This window comes from Scyliorhinus torazame, chromosome 3 (genome assembly GCF_047496885.1).
Source record: "Scyliorhinus torazame isolate Kashiwa2021f chromosome 3, sScyTor2.1, whole genome shotgun sequence".
In the NCBI taxonomy this organism is placed as follows: domain Eukaryota; kingdom Metazoa; phylum Chordata; class Chondrichthyes; order Carcharhiniformes; family Scyliorhinidae; genus Scyliorhinus; species Scyliorhinus torazame.
The window spans coordinates 154,814,359-154,839,840 of record NC_092709.1 but is presented as its reverse complement, the minus strand read 5'-3'; the positions used below and the strand labels follow the sequence as shown (position 1 = coordinate 154,839,840).

General features: G+C 50.0%; 1 protein-coding gene across 13 annotated transcripts in view; it reads left to right on the top strand.

The window, feature by feature from the left end:
- LOC140408764 (prominin-1-A-like) overlaps window positions 1-25,482 on the top strand; it is a 362,788-nt gene that overhangs the window by 169,458 nt on the left and 167,848 nt on the right. For all 13 annotated transcript variants that reach the window (XM_072496421.1, XM_072496410.1, XM_072496411.1 and 10 more), the window contains 3 exons: window positions 15,541-15,661; window positions 15,765-15,828; window positions 25,283-25,372. In XM_072496421.1, the coding sequence (XP_072352522.1) occupies window positions 15,541-15,661; window positions 15,765-15,828; window positions 25,283-25,372 (275 nt within the window). The remainder of the gene's footprint in view (window positions 1-15,540; window positions 15,662-15,764; window positions 15,829-25,282; window positions 25,373-25,482) is intronic.

The following is a 25,482-nucleotide window of genomic DNA, read 5'->3' as shown; positions in this document are numbered from 1 at the left end:
GGAAATAAATGCACAATGTTTCACCAGTTCTGCAGAAAGGACCATTGGCAGCAGCAATGCAATAAAGCATTGGATGATTCAGCTACAAAGGGCTGTGCACTGATCCAAACAGACTATACACAAGTTGTACCTTCTAACAGCAAGAATGACTATCAGGTATCCAGTCAGAAACATTGGGGACAATTCTCCCAAAACATTGTTGTGTGATTTCGGGCAGGAAAACCGGTGAGAGTACCAATGGCTGTTCTGTCGTGATTTCCATCGCAATAAACCCACATATTGGGCTGGATTCTTCTGCTCCGCCGTTGCAAAAATGCCACGGGTCGAATTTTCCAGTCGCTGGGCGAACGCGGCTGGAGAATGCCACCCATTTGTTTGGAGCTTGGGGAGATTCTCACTGATTTCTCACACACTTAGAATTTTTTCTGGAATGGGTACCTAAAGACCAGCTTCTCAGAGATGGTGGGCATCCTGATCTCAAAGTTCTCAGATGTGATTTGGACAGTTGAGTGTGTGGGCAAATGAATGGCAGATGCAGTGGGCTCGATTCTCCGCAGCCTCGCGCCAAATCGCGAAACGCGATCGACTGAAGAATCGGCTGTGACGCCAAAATCGGCTTTGATGCCAGGGTGGGGGAACGGTCGGGGAAGGGGGTGGACAGGCCGAGCAGTTGGGGAGCCCCTGCCATAACAAGGCGGTGCCCACACAACAGGCGCCATTATGGCGGTCATGTTGTTGGACACCCACCCCGGGCGTTGGGTGGCCACCCCACCCAACCGGCAACACCCAGCGGAGAGAAGGAGGAACAAGACAACGAGGGCGAGCAACAGGACGCGGAAGAGGTGGTGCCAAGGAGGCGTCTGATGAGGCTCCGTGGGCAGCGGCTCCGCATGTCCTTTCAGGAACCCCGGACCGGGCATGCAGGAGTAGACTGCGGATAAACCGGGAAACTGTTGCTCACATCTGCCACATGATGGCACACCTGGCACCGCGTGGGACTGATGGGGGACACCCCTCTCCCAGTGGCGGTTGAGGTGACGGCCGCCCTCAATTTCTACGCCACGGGTCGCCGTGTGGGGACCTGTCCGGCATCTCGCAGGCATCAGTGCACAGGTGCATCCGTGCTGTCACGCATGCCCTTGCGGACCGCTACATTCAGTTCCCTGTGGACCGCGCCCACCGGGATGCCCGGGCTGCGGAGTTCGCTGCAATTGCCAGGATGCCCATGGTCCAGGGAGTCATCGATGGGGTGCACGTTGCCCTACAGGTATCGGCGGATAACAGGGCCGATGTTCCTGAACAGGAATGGGTCCTACTCCATGAACGTGCAGGTGGTCTGTGACCACCAGATGAAGATCCTGCGCGTCTGTGCCCAGCACTCCGGCAGTGTGCATGACTCGTTTATCTTGGCACAATCATTCATCCCTGGCATGCTCGAAGATCACCCCCCCCCACCCCCCCCCCCCGCCTGGGGCTGGTTCCTGAGTGTCAGGGGTTACCCGTTGCGGTCGTGGCTGATGACGTCTATACAGAGGCCACAGAACGACGAGGAGAACCGCCACAATGAGGCCCATTGTGCGACTCGGGGTGTGGTGGAGGGGTGCTTCGGGGTGCTGAAGATACGCTTCAGGTGCCTGGACTGCTCTGGAGGGGCCCTCCAGGACGAGTCAAGGAGTGTCGGCTGCATCTTTGTGGTCTGCTGCGTCCTCCACAATATAGCCCAGCAGAGGGACGATTTGCTGGATGAGGATGAGGAGCAAGGGCAGGCCTCGTCAGACTAGGAGGAGGAGTGGAAGAGGGACAATGGGCGGGATATGGGGGCTGGACATGGTCGGGTGGCTGCACTACGTCACCGGCAGGGAGAGCGAGCACGGGACTCTTTGATCGTCGCACGTTTCACCAACTAGGGATGGGGGGGTTGCTGGGACACGGACACCACAATACCGCACCCCTCACCATCTAGGTGGTTCTCCAGACGGCTCAGCAGGAGTGGGGGTGGACTGCTGCGACTAAGGTCCCCGTTGGCGCACGTTTCCTGGGGCGGCTGGACCTGGATGGGCCAGGCTGCTCCTCGGGTGTCCCCGGCTTGCCTGGTGCCGACCTGTTCTGCCTGCTGTCCACCAGATGCACCAGGGACGGTGCGGTGTTCCAGGACCTCCCCTGCAGGAGTCACCGGCGCGGACCCCAGCACCTGTTCCTCCCTCGGGATGCCCAATGGCCTCCGGGCCTCTCCAAGGGATGGAGGTACGAGCGGAGCCCTCTCCCGAGGCCCCCCTGCCGCTGCCAGTCCTGGAGGTCCGCTATAGTATCGACCAGGGTCTGAACGTTAGCGGCCATGGAGCTCAGGGAGTGGGCCATCCCCGACTGGGATTGTGCCACCTCCCTCTGGAACTGCGCCATTTCCTTCTGGGTCTGTGCGACACCGGCCAGCACTTGGGCAAAGGTGCGGATGCTCTCAGCCATGGCCTACTGGGACTGGGCCACGCTGAGGAGCGCCACTGCAATCTGCAGCTAGCTCTGGCACATGGTTGCGTGTGAGTGGGCAGCCATGTCCTGGGCCACAGTCCCTGCCTGCACAGAGAGCCCCAGGCCTTGCATAACCTGACCCATGTCCGGCACCTTCGCCCCCAGTTCCTCCACCGCGGACGCCACCCGTGCAGTTTCAACCTGGGTGGCATGCATGACCGACACCACTCCCTGCATTCCCTGCTCCTGCAGGTGGTTGGACTCCTCCACCTGCATCTGCAGGTGCTGCAAGCCGCCCATCATCCCCTTCTCTGGTCTCTGGTTCGCTGACTACACCTGATCTATGGGTGGGAGTGGATATTCCAGGAACCCGGGACCCATCTGGGCGGTTGCTGGGGCCGGGCTGCCATCCGACCATCCGGCCCCTCGGAGCTCCTACCACCACCTGCCGTACCGGAGCGGCTGTGTGGTGCGCACCAGTAAGTGTCCCAGAAGCCTCCTCATTAATGAGCCCAACCGAGGTGATAGTCTCTGCGATGGTGGAGGGTTTAGGAGTCAGCAGTGCGGGAAGTCTATGTCATCATTGGACCCTAACTCCAGGGTCTCCTATGTCGTGTTGTGCTGTGCATTGGTTTCCTGTGTGTCTGTCCCCTGTGTGTTGGTCTCCTGTGTCGCCGTGTGCTGTGTGTTCATCCCCTGCGTGTTGGTTTTCTGTGTGTCCGTCCCCTGTGTGTCGGTCCCCTGCGTGTTGGTTTCCTGTGTGTCCGTCCCGTGTTGTGGTAGTCACTACTGTTGTATTGTATATACTACATACGAGGGTATTACGGTCAGACCCCTGTACAGGTAGATCCCTGCCTGCTGGCTCCGCCCAGTAGGCGGAGTATAAATGTGTGGGCTCTCCTAGCTGCAGCCATTTCGGCAGCAGCTGCGGGAGGCTCCATATCTCTGCGTAATAAAGCCTTGATTACTCTCTCCTCTCGTCTCGCCGTAATTGATAGTGCAGAGATTTTACAACGATGGCTCTCCGCATCAAGCCGGATCGTCTGCAGCTGCACCCTCAAGCAGACAACACCAAGTCGGCCGTCGCACATTGGCTAGCTTGCTTTGAAGCATACATTGGATCTGCGACTGAACCACCCTCAGAGGCACAGAAGCTCCAGATCCTCTACACGCGGCTGAGCTCCGATATTTTTCCCCTCATCCTGGACGCGCCGACCTATGCTGAGGCCATGGCGCTACTGAAGGAGAACAACACTCAGCAGACTAACAAAATCTACGCCAGGCACCTCCTATCCACGCGGCATCAACTCCCCGGTGAGTCTGTGGAAGGTTTCTGGCGTGCCCTGGTGATAGACTGCGATTGCCAGGCCGTTTTGGCTGAACATTCTGACCTGCTACTTAGAGACGCGTTCGTTACGGGCATGGGGTCGGCCTACATCTGCCAGCGCCTCTTAGAAGGGGTTACCCTCGGCCTCGCGGCGACCAAAAAAACTAGTGCTCTCGCTCACAGTCGCCTCACGCAATATACAGGTGAATGCCCCCGACCGCACGGCCCACCCCTCCTGGGCATCGTGGACCCCGCCAGCGAACACCCCACCATGGACCCGATCAGCGACCTCCTCCAGCCAACCCAAGGCCTGCGCCGTGTGGCTGCCACCCAACCCCGGGGAACCCAAGTGCTACTTCTGCGGACAGTCAATACACCCCCGACAGCGCTGCCTGGCATGGAGCGCGCTTTGCAAAGCCCGCGGGAAGAAAGGACATTTTCGCTGCTGTGTCACCACTATTGTCCCTGTACCCCCCACGTGCGACCCGTGGGCACCGCCATCTTCCTCACCTCAGACCACGTGCGGCCCGTGGGCGCTGCCATCTTCCCTGCCTCAGGACACATGCGGCCCGTGGGCGCCGCCATCTTCCCCGCCTCAGGACCCCTGCTCATCGGGCCACTCATCGCCTGCAACCACCGCCGACCAGCCACGCCTGGCCTCCATTACGCTCGACCACTCCCGACCGCACAACCTTGCGACCGCATCGACGACAGTGAAGGTCGACGGGGACAAGATATCCTGCCTTCTGGACTCATGGAGCACTGAGAGCTTCATCCACCCCGATACGGTAAGGCGCTGCTCCCTCACGGTACACCCCATTAAGCATCCCACTCCGTGGCGATCAGGGGGTATTGCACCGCCACCCTCACCATCCAGGGCATAGAGTTCAGCGGCTTCCGGCTCTACGTCCTCCCCAACCTCTGCGCTGCCTTGCTACTTGGCCTGGACTTCCAGTGCAACCTCCAGAGCCTAACCCTGAAATTTGGCGTGCCCCGATCACCCCTTACTGTCTGCGGTCTCACAACCCTTAAGGTCGACTCACCTTCCCTGTTTGCGAACGTCACCTCGGATTGCAAACCCGTCGCCACCAGGAGCAGACGGTACAGTGCCCAGGACAGGACCTTCATCAGGTCGGAGGTCCAGCGGCTGCTGCGGGAAGGTATCATCGAGTCCAGCAACAGCCCCTGGAGAACCCAAGTGGTAGTGGTGAAAACTGGGGAGAAAAACAGGATGGTCGTTAACTACAGTCAGACCATCAATCGGTACACACATCTCGACGCGTACCCCCTCCCACGCATATCTGATATGGTCAATCAGATTACACAGTACTTGGTCTTCTCGACAGTGGACCTGAAATCTGCCTACCACCAGCTCCCCATTCGCAAGGCGGACCGCCAGTACACCGGGTTCACTTCGGCGTCACTAACGGGGTCTCGGTCTTCCAACGGGAGATGGAGCGAATGGTTGACCTGTATGGACTGCGGGCCACTTTCCCATACCTGGATAACGTCATCATCTGCGGCCATGACCAGCAGGACCACGACGCTAACCTTTCCAAATTCCCCCACACCGCCAAACTCCTCAACCTAACCTACAACAAGGAGAAGTGCGTGTTCAGCTCGAACCAATTAGCCATCCTCGGCTATGTGGTTCAGAACGGAGTTCTAGGGCCCGACCCCGATCGCATGCGTCCTCTCATGGAACTCCCCCTTCCCACTGCCCCAAGGCCCTCAAGCGATGCCTGGGGTTCTTCTCGTACTATGCCCAGTGGGTCCCTAACTATGCGGACAAGGCCCGCCCATTCACCCACTCCACCGTTTTCCCACTGACGGCCGAGGCTCACCAGGCCTTCAACCGTATCTAGGCCGACAACGCCAAGGTCGGCGAGACGCTCCCCTTCCAAGTCGAGAGCGATGCATCAGACGTTGCTCTGTCCGCCACCCTCAACCAGGCAGGCAGGCCCGTGGCATTCTTTTCCAGCACCCTCCATGCCTCCGAAATTCGTCACTCCTCTGTCGAAAAGGAGGCCCAAGCTATCGTTGAAGCTGTGCGGCATTGGAGGCATTACCTGGCCGGGAGGAGATTCACTCTCCTCACTGACCAACGGTCGGTTGCCTTCATGTTTAACAACACACAGCGGGGTAAGATAAGATCTTGAGGTGGAGGATCGAGCTCTCCACCTACAATTACGAGATTTTGTATCGCCCCGGTAAGCTCAACGAGCTCCCCGATGCCCTATCCCGAGGTACATGTGCTAGCGCACAAGTGGACCGACTCCAGACCCTGCACGACGATCTCTGTCACCTAGGGGTCACCCGCCTTTATCATTTCATAAAGGCCCGCAATCTGTCCTACTCCATCGAGGAAGTCAGGGCTATCACCAGAGACCGTCAGGTCTGCGCGGAGTGTAAACCGCACTTCTACCGGCCAGACCGTACGCGCCTGGTGAAGGCCTCCTGCCCCTTTGAATGCCTCAGCGTGGACTTCAAACGGCCCCGCCCCTCCACCGACCGCAACACGTACTTTCTTAATGTGGTCGACGAATATTCCAGATTCCCCTTTGCCACCCCATGCCCCGATATGATGTCTGCCACTGTCATCAAAACCTTCAACACCATCGTCGCTCTGTTCGGTTTCCCCGCCTACGTCCACAGCGACCGGGGGTCCTCATTTATTTTATTTTTCATTTTTTAAAAATACATTTAGAGTACCCAATTCATTTTTTCCAATTAAGGGGCAATTTAGCATGGCCTATCCACCTACCCTGCACATCTTTGGGTTGTGGGGGCGAAACCCACGCAAACACAGGATGAATGTGCAAACTCCACACAGACAGTGACCCAGAGCCGGGATCGAACCTGTGGACCTCGGCGCCGTGAGGCATCAGGGCTAACCCACTGTGCCACCATGCTGCCCTGGGGGATCCTCATTTATGAGCGATGAGCTGCGCCAGTACCTGCTCAATAGGGGCATTGCCTCGAGCAGGATGACCAGCTACAACCCCCGGGGAAACGGGCAGGTGGAGCGGGAGAATGGGACGGTCTGGAAGGCCGTCCAGCTGGCCCTATGGTCCAGAAATCTCCCGGCCTCCCTCTGACAGGAGGTCCTCCCCGACGCCCTCCACTCCATTCAGTCGCTCCTGTGCACTGCATCTAACGAAACGTCTCCCAGGAAGTTCACCTCCGGGGTTTCGCTCCCAACATGGCTGGCAGCTCCAGGACCTGTCCTCCTCCGCAAGCACCTGCGGCTCCACAAGGCGGACCCGTTGGTTGAGGGGGTACAGCTACTCCACATGAACCCGCAGTACGCCTACGTAGCGTACCCCGATGGCCGCCAAGACACAGTCTCCCTCAGGGACCTGGCACCTGCTGGGTCCTCACATACCCCCCCGCCCCCACTGCCCGAGTGCCACCGCTCCAGGACGATTCGTCCTCCCCTTGGTCCCACCCACGGATGAAGATGAGGTCGACATGCTCCCGGAGTCACCGACGACCGAACCAACGCCTGAATCACCACAGAACTGCGGCGCTCGCAACGACGGATCAAGGCACCCAATCTTCTAAATTTGTAAACTCTTTCTAAAATTTTAAACAATCTATATGTAAATAGTTTTCCAGCACCCCCGCTTGACTCTTTTTTTAACAGGGGGTGAATGTGGTAGTCACCACTGTTGTATTGTATACACTGCATACAAGGGTATTATGGTAAGGCCCCTGTACTACAGGTACGGGGGTAGATCCCTGCCTGCTGGCTCCGCCCAGTAGGCGGAGTATAAATGTGTGGGCTCTCCGAGCTGCAGCCATTTCAGCAGCAGCTGCGGGAGGCTCCACATCTCTGCGTAATAAAGCCTCGATTACTCTCTACTCTCGTCTCGTCGCAATTGATAGTGCATCATTGGTCCCCTGTCGTTGTGTGCTGTGTGTTCGTCCTCTGCGTGTTGGTTTCCAGTGTGTCCGTCCCCTGTGTGTTGGTTTCCTGTGTGTCGGTCGCCTGTGTATTGGTCCCCTGTGTCGATGTGTGCTGTGTGTCCGTCCCCTGTGTGTTGGTTTCCTGTGTGTCTGTCCGCTGTGTCTTTGTGCCCTGTGAGTCTGTCCCCTGTGTGTTAGTTTCCTGTGTCTGTCCGCTGTGTCTTTGTGTGCTGTGTGTCCATCCCCTGTGTGTTGGTTTCCTGTGTCTGTCCCCTGTGTGTTGGTCTCGTGTCATTGTGTGCTGTGTGTCCGTTCCCTGTGTTTCCGTCCCCTGGATCGTGGTGTCCAGGCTTGTCTCAGGTGGAGGGCTGTTCTTACGGCTGCCCTCCCCATCGGTGCTTGTGTCCCTTGGGAGCAACGGCACTGGCTGTGGGCGGGGCGCGCCGAATGGGCTGGGACCATTGCTCGTTGGTCCTGCAAGACACAAGACAGCATGTATGGTTAGACAGACGGACGGGAGTGAAGCGTGATGTGACGAGGGGGTCGGGTGGGGTTTGGGTTTGGGGGCGGGGTGGGGTGAGGGTTTGGGATGGGGTGAGGGGTGAGGGTGGGAAGCGGGCTGAGGGGGTGGGGTGAGGGGGTGGGGGTTGGCATACGTCTTGTGAGGGGCGGCAACCAGGCAGGGAGGTCTCACTTGGTGGCGCCCCTCCGACCTCGGCATCGGCAATCTCCTGCTCCTCGGGTCCGCCAACGATATCCAGTGCCCTCTGCTCGGGAAAGGTGAGGGGTCGCAGTTCCTGTAGTTCCCCCTCCGGTCTTCTCCTGCTCCCGGCGGTTAAGCGCACTCAGCCCTGGGTGGGGGGCAAACACAAACAGCAACGGTGTTGAAAGGTCCGACGCTTGCAGCCCAGCGGTTGGGTCTATGATGTCATCAGTACACCCGGCCATTGCCTCCGAACCCCCTGGCGTTCTCATCACGCCAGGTTTTTGTTTTTGGAAACCAGTACTGATTCGTGCCGGCTTCAAGCTGCGCTTACCGGGGTGTTGAATCCCGGAAACCAGGAGACTCTGACTTCGAAAGGTCTGAACATATTTAAATAAGTTTAAAGGCTCATATAAATTTCTGAGTCTGGTTAATGTCCTGTGACGATGTGATCCAGATTGCGTTGGGTGCCACGTGTCTGGAGCATTGTGCTCCATTTGCGGCTTGGTGTGAACACCGTTAAGGGGCTCTCCCGCTATTCTCTGGGATTAGCGGGAGGTGGGTTGGGCGTAATGAAGCTTTAGAATTGTGCCCATGTTGTGACTGATTAACCAGAAATTGACGCCGATGTGCACAACATGATGATGAGTGGTGAATACATGTTTCACACAGTCAGTTTCAAGGAAAACGTACATGCCGTCACACCATCTGAAGTGTTTGCCAAGATTAAAAAGATCTCCCCCAAGAAAGTTGGCAACTACTCATTATAATAATAATCTTTATTAATGTCACAGGTAGACTCACATTAATACTGCAATTTTGTTACTGTGAAAATCCCCTAGTCGCCACACTCCGGCGCCATTTCGGGTACACTGAGGGAGAATTCAGAATGTCCAATTCACCTAACAAGCACATCTTTCGGGACTTCTGGGAGGAAACCGGAACACCCGGAGGAAACCCATGCAGACACAGGGAGAACGTGCAGACTTCGCACAGGCAATGACCCAAGCCGGGAATTGAACCTGGGACCCTGATGCTGTGAAGCAACAGTGATAACCACTGTGCTACCATGCCGCCCATTATTGACAAGGGCAAGTGCAAACGTACTACCCCTGTGAATTCTCAAAGACATGTATCACAGACATGGAATACGATGGTGAAACCTATTACTGTGTGACTTGCAGCATAAAAGAGAATGCAAGTCCATCCGTCGATCTGGTATATTTTGCACAACACCAATGCCCACAGCTACAAGACAAGAAGGTCAGAGATTCCACATTACCAAAACTGCAGAAGACCTGAATTCAAGGATGGCCTGATTCGATTAGCATGTCCATGAACATGTAAAACTATTTTGGCCTTATTGGGACAAGCTGAGCATCTTTTGATGAGTTAATTTAGAAGGCGGGCAGCTGATCATACTGGAATCTTTTACCTGTTATTCTTCCACAACTGCACTCACATTTGGGCATAGATCGCATGAGAAAACTGCAAGAGAAGATGATCACCATTCATGTTATAAATGCAGGTACAGATTTGCTAAGTTTGTAGTTAGCCAACAGGTTTGAATCCAGGTTCCCATAGAAAGTACATGGCAACTAACCGAGGTGGCTGAAATCTGTTCGGAACCAAGCTCGAATGAAGTCATTAAACACTAATGTGCAATGGTAGCCTTAACCCAGGAAACCTGATCCATTTCAACTCCTCGGCTACTGTGCCGTCCTATTCCATCTAAGAGAAAATCCCATACGCACCCAGAAACAAAATCCAAGAATGTCAATCCCACAGATCACTGTGGAGCAATTAAAAATATCACCAGCCAGTGTTACCATTTCAAGATCTGGGCGTACCAGCCAGATTACCTCTACACTTTAGAGACTCATGGATTCATCAGCCCTTTACACTTACATAATGGCAACTAAACATGAACATGTAATGTTATATTTAGTTGGAAGGCTTTAAAAGATAGCATGTTTGAATTTGTCTTTAAGGGATAGCAGCATACCATCACTGCAAGGGAAGTGTGTCATGTGACCCAGCCTGTTTCATTTCAGCCTGGAACAGAACATGTACACACATCTCTGATGTCTTCAAGCTTTCTATCCATGTGTATATGTTCACATGTGCTTGGAATTAATAAAGAACCCACAACTTGCATGATTCCTAATGAGCGATTGTTGCCTTTTTATCATTATGAATACAAGCAACAGCTGCCATTACAGTGTTTCACTTTCTCCTTTGTTCAAAAGTGTGAAGAACATAAGAACTAGGAGCAGGAGTAGGCCATCTGTCCCTCGGAGCCTGCTCCGCCATTCAATGAGATCATGGCTGATCTTTTGTGGACTCAGCTCCACTTGCCCGCCCGAACACCATAACCCTTTATTTCTTTATTCTTTAAAAAACTATCTATCTTTATCTTGAAAACATTTAATAAAAGAGCCTCAACTGCTTCACTGGGCAGGGAATCCATAGATTCACAACCCTTTGGGTGAAGAAGTTCCTCTTAAGCTCAGTCCTAAATCTACTTCCCTTTATTTTAAGGCGATGCCCCCTAGTTCTGCTTTCACTCGCCAGTGGAAACAACCTGCCCGTGTCTATCCTATATATTCCCTTAATAATTTTATATGTTTCTATAAGATCCCCCCCCCGCCGCATCCTTCTAAATTCCAACGAGTACAGTCCCAGTCTACTCAACCTCTCCTCGTAATCCAACCCCCTCAACTCTGGGATTAACCTAGTGAATCTCCTCTGCGCCAGTACATCCTTTCTCCGGTAAGGAGACCAAAACTGAACACAATACTCCAGATGTGGCCTCACTAACACCCTATACAGTTGCAGCATAACCTCCCTAGTCTTAAATTCCATCCCTCTAGCAATGAAGGACAAAACTCCATTCGCCTTCTTAATCACCTGTTGCACCTTTTTGCGACTCATGCAAAGGACACCCAGGTCTCTCTGCACAGCAGCATGTTTAATATTTTATCATTTAAATAATAATCCCTTTTGCTGTTATTCCTACCAAAATGGATAACCTCACATTTGTCAACATTGTATTCCATCTGCCAGGCCCTAGCCCATTCACTTAAACTATCCAAATCCTTCTGCAGACTTCCAGTATCCTTTGCACTTTTTGCTTTACCACTCATCTTAGTGTCGTCTGCAAACTTGGACATATTGCACTTGGTCCCCAACTCCAAATCATCTATGTAATTTGTGAACAATTGTGGGCCCAACACTGATCCCTGAGGGACACCACTAGTTACTGATTGCCAACCAGAGAAACGCCCATTAATCCCCACTCTTTTTCTATAATTTACCAATCCTCTATCCATGCTACTACTTTACCCTTAACGCCATGCATCATTAACTTATGCAGCAACCTTTTGTGTGGCACTTGGTCAAAAGCTTTCTGGAAATCCAGATATACCACATCCATTGGCTCCCCATTGTCTACCACACTGGTAATGTCCTCAAAATATTCCACTAAATTAGTTAGGCACGACCTGCCCTTTATGAACCCATGCTTTGTCTGCCCAATGGGACAATTTCCATCCAGATGCCTCGCTATTTCTTCCTTGATGATAGATTCCAGCATCTTCCCTACTACCGAAGTTAAGCTAACTGGCCTATAATTACTCACTTTCTGCCTACCCCCTTTTTTAAACAGTGGCGTCACGTTTGCTAATTTCCAATCCGCCGGGACCATCCCAGAGTCTAGTGAATTTTGGTAAATTATCACTAGTGCAGTTGCAATTTCCCTAGCCATCTCTTTTAGCATTCTGGGATGCATCCCATCAGTGCCAGGAGGCTTGTCTACCTTTCGCCCCATTAGCTTGTCCATCTCTACCTCCTTAGTGATAACGATCGTCTCAAGGTCCTCACCTGCTATAGCCTCATTTCCATCAGTCATTGGCATTTTATTTGTGTCTTCCACTGTGAAGACCGACCCAAAAAACCTGTTCAGTTCCTCAGCCATTTCCTCATCTCCCATTATTAAATCTCCCTTCTCATCCTCTAAAGGACCAATATTTACCTTAGCCACTCTTTTTTGTTTTATATATTTGTAGAAAGTTTTACTATCCGTTTTTATATTCTGAGCAAGTTTACTCTCATAATCTATCTTACTCTTCTTTATAGCTATTTTACTAGCTTTCTGTTGCCCTTTAAAGATTTCCTAATCCTCCTACAGCGCTGAAGACCCGGGTGCGAATCCCGGCCCTGGGTCACTGTCCGTGTGGAATTTGCACATTCTCCCAGTGTCTGCGTGGGTTTCACCCCCACAACCCAAAAGATGTGCAGGATGGGTGAATTGGTCACGCTAACTTGCTCCTTAATTGGAAAAAATAATTGGGTATTCTAAATATATAATTTTAAAAAAGATTTCCTAATCCTTTAGTCTCCCACTAATCTTTGCCACTTTGTATGTTTTTTCCTTCAATTTGATACTCTCCCTTAGTTCCTTTGATATCCACGGTCAATTTTCCCTCTTTCTACCGTCCTTCCTTTTTGTTGATATAAACTTTTGCTGAGCACTTTGAAAAGTTGCTTGGAAAGCTCTCCACTGTTCCTCAACTGTTTCACCATAAAGTCTTTGCTCCCAGTCTATTTTAGCCCGTTCTTCTCTCATCCCATTGTAATCTCCTTTGTTTAAGCACAAAATACTAGTGTTTGATTTGACCTTCTCACCTCCATTTGTTTTTTATATTCCACCATATTGTGACTGTAAAGTGTCATTGACGTGTACATTTACATATACATTATGTATATACTACACATACTGATGGTAAGTGTATATTGTAAAGGATGAAAATGTTATGGTAAGTGCTACTCATAGCATCATAATCTTATTGCCTCTCCAGCCCGAGGCTGCTAAAGCAATTCCAGTTGTCTTTATTTCACTGTTACTTTACAGATTACTTAAGCACAAAACTGAGGTGAACGAGATTTTACTGATCAAAATGAGTTTGAGCCACACCAAATAGTGTACTTAACTGGTGAGCCAATTTCAGCTTTTTTTTCAAAAGCTTACTGCCGGGGCTGAGAGAGCAATTGAGAATTCTCCATTGCTGCCAATTCGTGCATTGGCAATTTGGTGTAACATTCTCTCGTGCTGCAAAGTCTGATTATTTTCACTTGACACTGGAAGTCCTGGACTGAGTACCAAATTGTAAGTGATATTTTCAAATCCTATGATTGAACTGACCTTTGGATTTGACATTTTTCAGTTCAACTAAGGCAATATATGACGGGGGTAGGAATGATGACCATGGTGCCTGAACGGTGTGGTAGGGAATGTAACATAATAATGACTCCTGTGCCGAGTGAGAAACAGATGGCATCTGTCTTTGGTAGGATAGGGGAGAGGACTAAATCCACTCCAAGTTTAAAAACTGAGTACCAATATTGAAATGTTCAGAGACATGCAAGCTAGCTTTTTCACCAAAAGAACCTAAATCTGAATTGAATACATTTAAATGCTACCTGCTGTGTATCTCGATTTGTACCTTTTAGCAATATGTAAATTCTTGTAGCTTTTACTGGGTACTGTTGTAAAACTAGCTTAATACATCAATAACACAGCTTTGTTGTGTTTCTAAGTGTCTCCATTACGACAAACGTTCAGCAGACTGGAATTAAACTAAATTGATTCTTTCTATGCATGAAAATATCCTGTTTAAAAAACTTAAATTTGTGTTTATAAATACACCTGTTATTTTTCTCCGAATTCTGTTTTGCACTGCTGTATTGTAAAATCTGACTACTGTTTGGGCTTTTATAATATAATATTGTTAAGTTTCTTTTTTGAATATAATTAGAATAGATGAAACCGCTTGATTTTCCCAATTATAATAGTTATTACAACTTCAAAAGTTTTCTTGTTGCAACAAAAAATCTTTTGTTTCGAACAAGGGTGAGTATTAATTCGCTTCCATCATCCTGTTGGTCCCTTGGATTTATATTCAATCTCTGGTGTGGATACAATAGTTTATAGAAACAATCGGCTAAATTTTATGGCCCCTCACTGGGTTTGGTTTCGGCGGGGCGGGGGGTATTACCTTTTGGGAGTGACCTTTGTGCATCGGGGCACTCCCTGACCATAGTACCCCCCCCACTTCCTTCCTCCCCGCCGGCACTGCAAATACTGACACCTTCATCTCCCTCGCATTGATCCCTCCCTGCCCCAATACCCTTGATGTATCGGAATCCCTGATCCATGGGCGTTTTCATCCTGGCCCCGCTTTCAATCCTGGCAGCACCCAGAAATTAACTCTGTCTCTGCCGGGACTGCAATATCTGCTGGCCAATTAGCATGTTATTAGTGCGGGGTGGACTTTTTAACTTTTTAGGCAGGGTTGAGGTGACACGAGCAGGTCATTCCCCTCCCACCTACCACTTCTCAAGGCATCTATATGTGTTGGTAATCTTCCATGAACTAGTTTTATTTCATGGCAACAAATAGCACAAAAGTTTTGAGAATAATTGTTCTTGCCTTCACATGGAATTTTTCTGACTTACCATATTTTAAGACCATTTTGAGGTATCGTATGTAATTGAGATTTAAGTTTTATGCTCTTCAGATGCTAATTGGGGAAAAGTGTGTTCAAAATGAATACATTTTTAGGGGCTCTGTAATAGCGTGGCCCCTTTAAGGGCGATCCTTCGCTGGCCACGTGACCCGCCTGGAACCTATAGGAACGGAGTGCGCAAACCTGGCCCTATCAGGTGCCAGGGCACGGACCTGGCGGGTGGGGAGATCATCAGTGTAAGCAAAGTAGTCAAGGAAACTAGTCTTGTGTTGGAGTTGCGATGATCTGTAAATAAAAAGTTCTTCTTTTGTTAATAAATCTCAAACTCTGCCTCATCATATTACCTCATTGTACCTCGTGCTTCAACAGTAACAATAATAGAATTGTAGAATGATACTTAGTTCAGCAGTTTTCTTTTGTCAATATGATCCATGTCGGTAAAGTTCAAAATCCATAGTTTCCACAGATTTTGTTTCACTAATACTTGGTGTCGTACAATTGACAGATAAATTACTTATTATTGATTTTTCACAACAATCTTGTTTAAGGGCGCTGAGTTTGTTGCTTCTCTTTTAAATAGCCTTTTTTTTTTCAAAATAAAAAAACAGGGCCGGAACATTATGTATGTTTGCCGCTAACCAAAACCTCACCAACAAAATTAAAGGAGTTAAGAAACTGGTCAACAACAACTTCCAAGACCTACATGCTTTGCTCGATTACACACCAACTGTAAGGAGGATTTCAGTTATATGTATATCAAAATGAAGATTTTAAGAGTTTGTGATGAGATATAATTTGCAGAACAGCAAGTAACTGATTATTTTTATTTCAGCAACTAAATTACATCTCACAGAAATATGGTATTGCTAAGGACAAAGCATTCTCTGATATTAACAGTAAGTAATACTTGTTTATTTCTGCTTCACGTAACCTTCTGCTTTATTAAATATTACACATCTCAGTCCTTATCATTCTTTAAAAGTTAGTAATAAAGCAAGATCCCTTCAGTGAGTTGGCATTTTAGTTATCGTGAAGAAAACCTCTTCTTTCCAATAGCTTTAGTTATAATTGGTGCAATTACCAGTACCTATAATATTTGGCTACGTTATAGTGCCTGTTGCTTTTGACAGGGTGTGTGTGACCTGGATTTATTTCAACAAAAAGTAATTAATTCATCACTTGCCCTATTTAAAGACTTGTACAGCATTGAAGCACAAGTTCCTTAAACTGCATGCAAATTGTTAAACTAAAGGAGATAAATAGTTTTGGAGATGACCATTGTTTTTTTAACACACACTGTCTTGTAAAGGGAAATTTACCTCCATGAAGTAAGATTATCTAGGAATTATTTGAATTGACTGTGGTTACTATCTGTATTTTATTTCAATTCATTTGATATTACAACTTAAAACCTTGCCTTGATTAAAGGAAATAACCCATTTTTTTATTGCTTCATGTTCGGAAAAGCCCCTGATGAATATTTAAGGCCACTGTTGTAGTACATGATCATATTTCAAAGCATCCTTTCGGGAAGGAAATCTGCTGTCCTTACCTGGTCTGGCCTATTTGTACCATTTAGCTTACTCTCTGCCATGATACCTATACCTATGGACTACATTCTCCGCTGCCAATAACTGAGCTCCTAATGAGGCGGAGAATCCAGCATCGGGGGGAAAACGGGTGCCGGGCGAGCGAGGAATTAATCACTTCCTCTTTTTCTCAACAGAAAGTACTTAAATGCTATTGATGTGGTCAAGTAATCAAAGCTCAGTGTTTATAAACATTGCGGTTAGTTTCGCAGCAGGCTATTGAGGTCTATTCAAGTGCAAAGGGAAATGTATATAATCAATCCAGACACCTGGAAGCCGTCAATTACAGGCAAGAAGCCTTGCAGATCAAAAGATCTGAGGAGGTTTAAAGTCTTGACATGTGGTTTTGCCTTTCTATTAAGTTACAGCTGCTACTTTCCAGACATCTGTCTGAGGCAACAGGTTTAAGGTACAGGTGAGTGAAAAAGCAATGATTTCTTTTCACTATTTCTGCTTGGACTGCTCTTCAGCTTTCAGGCAGGGGTGACTGATGGCGGGGAGGAGGCATTCTCTGTTATGAAGGGGCTCCCTGTTATGGGGGGGCTCCCTGTTATGGGGGTCTCCCTGTTATGGGGGGGTTCCCTGTTATGGGGGGGTTCCCTGTTATGGAGGGGTTCCCTCTAATGGAGAGGGTTTTCTGTTATGTGGTGGTTCCCTATTATGGGGGCCTCTGGTTCGGAGAGTGTCGGGGGGGTGTGTCTGATGTCTGTCTCCGGTGCGTGGAGGTCGGGCTACCCTCATGCGTGCGTTCTGTGGTGGGGTGTGTGACCCAGAAATTCCCGTGGTGGAGGGTGTGTAAGATGCCCCTACTTGTCAAGGGGCGTGGGGCATGATTTGCATTGCGAGGGGAGGAAGGGTCCAGCCGCCGACCCTCACTAACGGGCTGCCCACTCATACGGGAGACCTGATAGCAGGATTCGCGACAGAATCACTTGCAATCCTCGCCATACATAAATTTGCATGGCAAGGAACACTGAATCACTTCTGGGTGCTGCTTTCAGACCCCACTTGAAGCAGAAGCGATTCAGCTCCGGCAGGAGAAAATAGGGCAGTATTCTCCGTTTGGGAGACTAAGTGCTGACGGCGGGATTGAATTGAATGCAGCTCGCGTTCTGATTGGGGGCGCTATTTGGGGAGCAATTGAGGCCATGCTAATGGGCTAGCACTCTCTTGAATCGAGAGCAATTCCCACTCCAGCTGGCGTCTGATTTGCTGGGGCTGGAATTGGTGCTAGAGAGCTTGACAAACTGGAGCTGCTTATAAAAACTCTACTCCTCACGCTCTCATTTTAGCCAAGATGGCAGCACGTAGAACGTCCCCTGGTTCGTGAACTCTGACCTCGATCGATACTTGAAGCAGTGGAGAGCAGGTGGGACACCTCTTCCGCAATGTGGGCAGGAGGAAGAGGCAGTGAATGCTGCCAGCCTCACCAGGCAGATCAGCACACAGTGCAGTAAGAAGATGAAAGACCTAGGGTAGCTGGGGTGAGTCACCACCTCTGTCACCCAGCATCACTCATGTCCTTCACTCCTCCCATCACCCCCCACTAACCTAGAGGCCAATAAAAACTCATCTGCCTACATCTCCCTTACATTCCACCCTGCACTGACCCCAACACCTGTGTTGTCCTCTTTGGCCAAATTTCTTGCACACACACATGCCACCAACTACAGACCCCAGTGTCTCACCATGTCCATTCTGTGCCCCCGAAGGAAAGGCAGCCCATAGCCGCCGGGAGTGAGAGAAGACTGGAAGGGGGCCGGGACCTCAAGGTTTTCAACCCAGCAGAGCAAAGGGCTCTGGAGCTAGCCGGCAAACTTCTTGAGAGGGCTATCTCTGATGTGGAGGTCGGCATGCATCAATCAAGTGAGCTCCTAATGCAAACTGATGTCCCTAGCAAGTGAATCTCCCCTCTCCCACGTACCACTCCTTCCCAAGATCTCACTATGTCTCTTTGTCTTTTGTCTTGCAGGATCACCATCAGACCAGTCTGGCCCAACAGGAGTACCACAGCCCCAGTCAGATCCCCAGCATACCCCGAGCACCACCCCGGGGAAGACACTGACTCCTCATCACTGCTGTAACCTGTACCCTCCACCATCGCAGAGACTGTCACCTAGGTGGGGAATTTTAGTGATGAGACTCCTGGGTACATCACACATGCTGCAGCACATCTGGCGGAGGTAGGGACTCCTGAGGAAGTGGACAGTTAGAGGGGTGCCAGAGCTCAGGAAGCTGCAGCCTGGACAGGCATCGCACTCCTGGAAAGTATGAACCCATCACTTGTGGAGATGCAGACACAGAGCCAGGAAGGGGTGTCGGCATTTTTCCATTGCCTGCAGGTGCAGCTGGAGGAGTCCAACTGTCTTCAGGTGTAGGCGATCGTGCTGACAATGTGTGGTACCCAGGCCAACACTGAATGGGTGGCATCTGTGATGAAAGGCCTGGGACAACACTTCAGAGCCATGGGTCAAGCTGCAAAAGGCTTGGAGTACACTGTGCGGCCGATGGCTGTGGCTAGGGCAGGAGAGTCCAGTCACAGGTTGACATGTACCGGGTCAACATGGATATTGCTGTCGCGCTCCAGAGCTCGGTCCAATCACAAAGATTCATGCCTGAGGGCGCTGACTGACCTGGCCAGTCACAGAAAGATGTGGCACAGTCTCAGAGGGACATCACCTAGGCAGTGAGATGCATGACTCACTCGCTGAGGGATGTGGCCCAGTCTTAGTGCTCCATGGTTGAGGGCATCGAGAATCTGGTTCAGATGAGGGCGGGCCTCCAGGACTGGGAGCGCCCGGTAATGGTGGAGCCTCCAGAGCGCACTCTGGCATCACCTCTGTCCCATGGAGTAGCCTGAGGACTATCGAACACTTCGGGGAAGAGGAAGTGAAGAGGTGCATGCCAGTGCCTCCCGCAGCACTTCCGAATCCCCCGCACCCCCCGCACTGACACTGACGCATCTCATGGGCAGTGGGCAGAACGGTGACATCTCATCACCTGTGACACCCGAAAGTCAGCTGGGCCCATCCAGCTCCAGGCACACCAGAGGATGGCTGCCAAAGACATCTCCAGTCATAGAGTGAGAAATGCAGCAGGCGGCGTCCATGTCTGATGATCTGTCCTGGGTCACACCTAGAAGGAATGGTCGACCACATAAGATAAAGAAGTTAGACACCAGTTAAGTTGGCATGGGTCATCACACAGACTAGAGGTAGGGGTACATATATAATGTATATAGTCACGGTTAAATACCTTTTCACCAACATTGCAATCTTCCTCGATCCTATGTCTGAAGGGTGTGTGGGATGGACTGGGCTCGATGTAGAGGGTGTGCTGGATGGAGGATGTGTGGGACAGAAAGTATTGGAGGATGGCATGGGTCAGGGCCTCTGGGACATTTGAACATTCCACTTGGGATCAAGCTAATAGGTGGCAGGGAACGGGACCAAAAGTGTGAGGCCGCCTTGCAGGGCAGCTTACCCAGTGAGTGATCCATCACCGTTCACCAACTCCATAACTGCATGCCCCCACCCACCCCAGAGAATATTTGGATCCATGAGATGGATTGGCCAGCTCACATGTAGGCATCACCTGGATGGACAGTGGCATGTGATCCTGAAGGCAGGAGTCAGACTTTGTCAAATGACAAGGAACACCTGAGCCCACCTTACAGAGAGTCGTCAACATCCTCCGCCCCCATGGCCAAAATGCCTTGATACTGCCTGCTCAGGTCCAAAACCCTGGGGTGATGCTGGTAGGACCCTTGGAGGGGGGGAAGCGGAGATGGGATAGTTCGATGGAGTGAAGGGCAGTGGGACAGCGGAGGTGAAGTAAAGGGAGGAGGGACAGGGAAGGAAGGTGGGACGGGAAGATGTGAGTGGCTATCGGTAAGCGGGCACCACTTGGAAGGGGGAGGGGTGGTGTGGAGATCTGGGACAGGGTGGTAGATCATGGGCAGAGCTGCCGATGGCCAGGCCTTTTAGTTGGCCAATCGAGAGGTGATGAGGTTGTCCCATTTGCGGTTATCCTGCCATCCCGAGCTCCATGCCTGGTTCTTCCTGGACATTCTTCCTGGACATCCTCCTCATCAGATGAGTCCTGCCGTTCTTCTTCCTCCAGCATGTTGCCCCTCTGCTGCGCGATGTCGTGCAGGATGCAGCAGGCCAGCATGATGTTAGAGACCTGCATGGGGCTATATTGGAGCGCACCAGCAGAGCGGTCCAGGCATCAGAAGCGCATCTTGAGAATGCCGATGCAGCGCTTAATTACGTTTCCTGTTGCTGCATGGTTTCATTACAATGGGTCTCCATGTTGGTGTGGGGTCTCTGGACAGGTGCCATTAGCCAAAACCTCAGCGAGTAACGCTTTTTGTCCAAGAACCAACCCCTCACCCATGGGGGCATCTCAAAGGTGCCGGGTACCGATGGGTTTGCAAGGATGCATGTGTCGTGTGCACTGCCTGGGTGTCGGGTGCAGATGTGCATAATGTGCTGATGCACACACCAACTGAACATGAAGTGAAACTGCTTCCAATTGATGAAGGGCACCCCCTAGAGGAGCCATTACTTGTAGGGGGACATGTGTGCCATTGATCACCCCCTGGGCCTGGGGCATGCCAGTGATGGTGGCAAATCCTACTGCTTGGGCATCCTGCTGTGCCTGGTCCAGACTGAAGTTCATATAGTCCCCGCCTGGGCATATAGGACATCCATCACAGTGTGAATGCCCCTGTGTGCAGATGTCTCAGAGATCCCAGAAAGGTCCCCACTTGGCCTTGGAAAGATCCAGAAGTATAAATGTTCGGGACAACCATCACCTTGAAGACCACCGGGAGCGAGTGCCCTCCTCCATACCAGCATGGTGACAGGTGCACCACCATCTGACACAGGCGGTGCAGTGTCTCCCTGGTTAGCCGATGTCTTTGGCAAAGGAAAGGTGCTGACGTTATACACCTGCTCTGATGCGGCGCTTCCTTCACCCCTGTTGCATTGCGCACTGCACCCCTGTCCCCATCAGGGAGTGGCATTGGGCCTGTGATGTGGGGAGCCTCTATCCTCACCACCCGTCCCTGGCAACAGGAGTACCAGTGGCTGCCACAACCCACGTCAACAATAGGCTCTGTGGTTCCTGTTCTGTATCCGCAGTGGGGTCTACTGTGGGTGTCCTCATTGGGTGGGCCATGTGTTATCCTGACGGGCACCTAGTTGTGCAGTGGAAAGGGTCACCAATTGCCTCCATGCCTATAGGTGCATGGGCATGTCCTACAGATGAGTGTGAGTGAGGGAAGTGTGCATCTGCTGGGTGCTTGGCTGTAGTGTGATCTGGGTGCTGGGTGTGATGGACAAGTTGTGGCAACCTGTTCAGAGGCAGGATAGATGGGAACAGGGGCATTGTGGGCAGGAGACAGCTGGTGGCCCTGAGGGGAGGGCTAGCTGATAGTATAACTGGTGAGGTCTCTTCCCTGAGAGGGGCAGTGTGCCAGAGAGGGTGCAAAAGGCCACGGTGCATGTGTCCTTTGTTTGGAGTGGTCTATGCTATTCTCCTGCAGTGGGGCAGCGTTTCTGATGAGTGCACTGAGGAGTGCCAGCACCTGGTGTGCCACTGATTGAGCTTGGCCATGTCTGTCCTGTTGCTGGATCAGCTGGTGTCTGAGGGTTTCCAGAGCGGTGGCCTGGGTGAGCTCCCAAATGACCAGAGGCTCTCTGGACAATTACAGAAGAGACAGCAGTCAGCAAGGTGATTGGCCAGGGGCCTGTAACTTGTACCAAATGGGTGCATTTTAAACAAATGGTGCAGCAGTGGCAGCCTGAGCCAGGCTACCCTGACCATGAGGAGGACACCCTGACTCCTTGGACCTGTCACCAGGTTGCTCCCTGCTCCTCCCCACTATCCCTGGCAGCCACCCCCCCCCATCAAGAGCTACAATTTTGAATACGTTTTAACACTTGCTTACCTTCTCTCTCCCTCTCAGCAGCCATGGCGCCCAGTCCCCTTTTGTAAATACCAGCAGTGAATCATGCCTGTGTGACTTCCACCTGAGAACAGCGGAGCACCGTGGATGCGTGGGGCATACTGGGCCCAATGCATTAAGTACATTTAAATGAGTGCAAATGTCAGTTTTGCATGCCCTCGCCGGCATGGGACCCAAACCTTGTTTCTGCCACCAGTGCAAGACTGGAGCAAGGCGCCTGAATTGACGCTGGGCACGAACCTCAATTTTTGCCAGATGCCCGATTCTCTGCCCAATCGTGATTCGCATTTCCAATGTCGCGAGGTGGAGAATCCAGCCCACAGTCTCCGAATGGAGAATCCCGCTCTATATCGATTTAATTACTAAGGAAAGTCTTAGTGCTCTCATGCCTATATTCCTAATTTCAGTTTGAGGTCAGGACATTTATTGAAAAATGAAGTTATCCTCAGCACCATGTATATAGTAGTAGCCTAGCCTGGCAAGATCCTCACTTGTATCTTACAAGCAATTAGTGACGGGCAGTAAGTTCCAGCTTTGCCAACAAACCCATACCCCACAAATGAATTTTTTAAAAAGCCTTTCAAAGAAATCAACCTTTTTAAAAAGAGATCTAACATGCACTTGGTATTGTTGAACATATACAGCAGCAGTTAAGCTCAAATGTACTTTATGGGACTTGCTGAGTAAAGCTTTATGAAATAAATAAATAAATTTGCTGCATCTTTCCCATAGATCTTCAATAAAACTTCATGAGCCAACGTTCGCAGTGTTGGTTTTATAGCCCTTCTTTAGTTTGGTTAGTGATCACATTGTAATTCCCATATCATGACCCTGACAAATGTTAATTGTGTGATCTTCTACATGTCCACACTTGATGCCAAATTTAAATGGACCAAATTTAAAATCCTCAGATTCAGTTTTGTTCCGAGTCAAAGTGTAATTTTAAATTCAGGTGTTCTATTTCCTTAACTTCCACCTAGTATTTTGTGTAACCCATTTGAGGTTTTAACTTGACTTGTGGTTTTGTGTCTTTGACTATATTTTTTTGTGCCTTTCATCTGTCCTCATTTCAATGGTTGCAACATTATCCGAAGGGCCTGTACTGCGCTGTAATGTTCTATGTTCTATTATAGAATAGAATCCCTACATTTTCGGCCAATCGAGTCTGCACCAACCCTCTTAAAGAGCATCCTACTTTGGCCACTGCACCCCCCTCCCCAACCATTCCCGTAAGCTGGCATTGAGCCCGGGTCCCTGTTGGGGCTGTGAGGCAGCAGTGCCAACCACTGTGCTACCGCGCTGCCCGGTGGAAATCTTGGACAATCTTTCTCCACTGATTTCTAGTCTCCGCTGCTCTTGCTGCCTGTCCCAGTGAGTGGCCAGTCCGCGTTGTGCTGTTATCCATCCATGCCATCTTGGATCTTCCTCGTGTACATTTTCTGGGTGTTTTGCCTTGCATTACCACTTCTCCCAAACACCCCCCCCCCCCTTTTTGTTTGCGTTGCATTTCCAAATATATGAAATTCTTTGATCACTGCCTCACACAAGTTCCTCTTAATACCAGCTTTCTTGACCCCTCACCCTTTTATCCACTTGACCATCCCTGGCACACATAATATCCATCTGAGTCCTTTTATTTCAAATGCTCATATTTGAGTAACGTCACTCTTCATGATTTTTCATAGAATTTACAGTGCTGAAGGAGGCCATTCGGCCCATCGAGTCTGCACCGGCTCTTGGAAAGAGCGCCCAACCCAAGGTCAACACCTCCACCCTATCCCCATAACCCAGTAAACCCCACCCAACACTAAGGGCAATTTTGGACACTAAGGGCAATTTACCATGGCCAATCCACCTAACCTGCACATCTTTGGACTGTGGGAGGAAACCGGAGCACCCGGAGGAAACCCACACACACACGGGGAGGATGTGCAGACTCCGCACAGACAGAGATCCAAGCCGGAATTGAACCTGGGACCCTGGCGCTGTGAAGCAATTGTGCTATCCACAATGCTACCGTGCTGCCCCAATTTTCCATTTTTTGCTGCAGTACATTGTCACCAGCCACACAAGGGCTCTTAGAGGATGAATTTCCATTTTAATTGAGGTGCTGTGGTTACTCCACATACTTTAAAGTGAGTTCATCATGTCATGACCCCTTGTTAAGTCTAGGCTGAGTTTCTTTGATAGACTCTGCATCAATTTTTTTTTGTCAGGATTTGAAAAAGTGCATTGCATTTAATGTTGAAATTTTAAGTTAATTTAGATGATAGGTAGTTGCAATGCTGGTGAACTGGTACTTGAATTGTTTCACTATATACTGAAAATTGATAATTCATTGAAATGTCTTGGAACGTGCAAACCGTTTATGCATTTATATTAGGTTTGTGATCCAATTTCCTGGCTTGAATAGTAAGAGATTAAAAAAAGGAACTCGGATGCAATACCTGCCTCTTCCTTCTCCTTGAACTGCTTTTAGATAGGATACACAGGAAGTGTATAAATGCAAGTAGTTGCCTCGTACAATACCATACCAACTGGTGTTTTCACTGAGTCACACATTTACCATGTCTGTCATATATTATAAACCAGGAGCTTCTTGTACAATATATGCTGAAAGAACTTTTCTGACTTGCCAAGGGAATTTCTGTTAAGTATGTGAGAAATGAATGGCAAGCATCTGTAATTTTTAATATGTTCAGATTCACAGAGAATTTTCTCACAAAAGGTTATTTGGAGTATAATTGCATTTTGCCAAACAGAATGACACAGCCTTTTCTCCTGCAGATATTGGGAGCATTCTTGGCGGCAAAGTTAACGCACGCTTTGAAAAAGATGTAATCCCTGCACTGGAGGGTTCCTTCAAAATGGCCAGAGGTGCGTTGTGTACAATTAGTTCAAGAATTCTAATTCTAATTTCTGTTAATGATTTAGAAAAGGTTTTGTCAGCAATCTATGAAAAAATATGCATATTTGTCAAGGAGCAA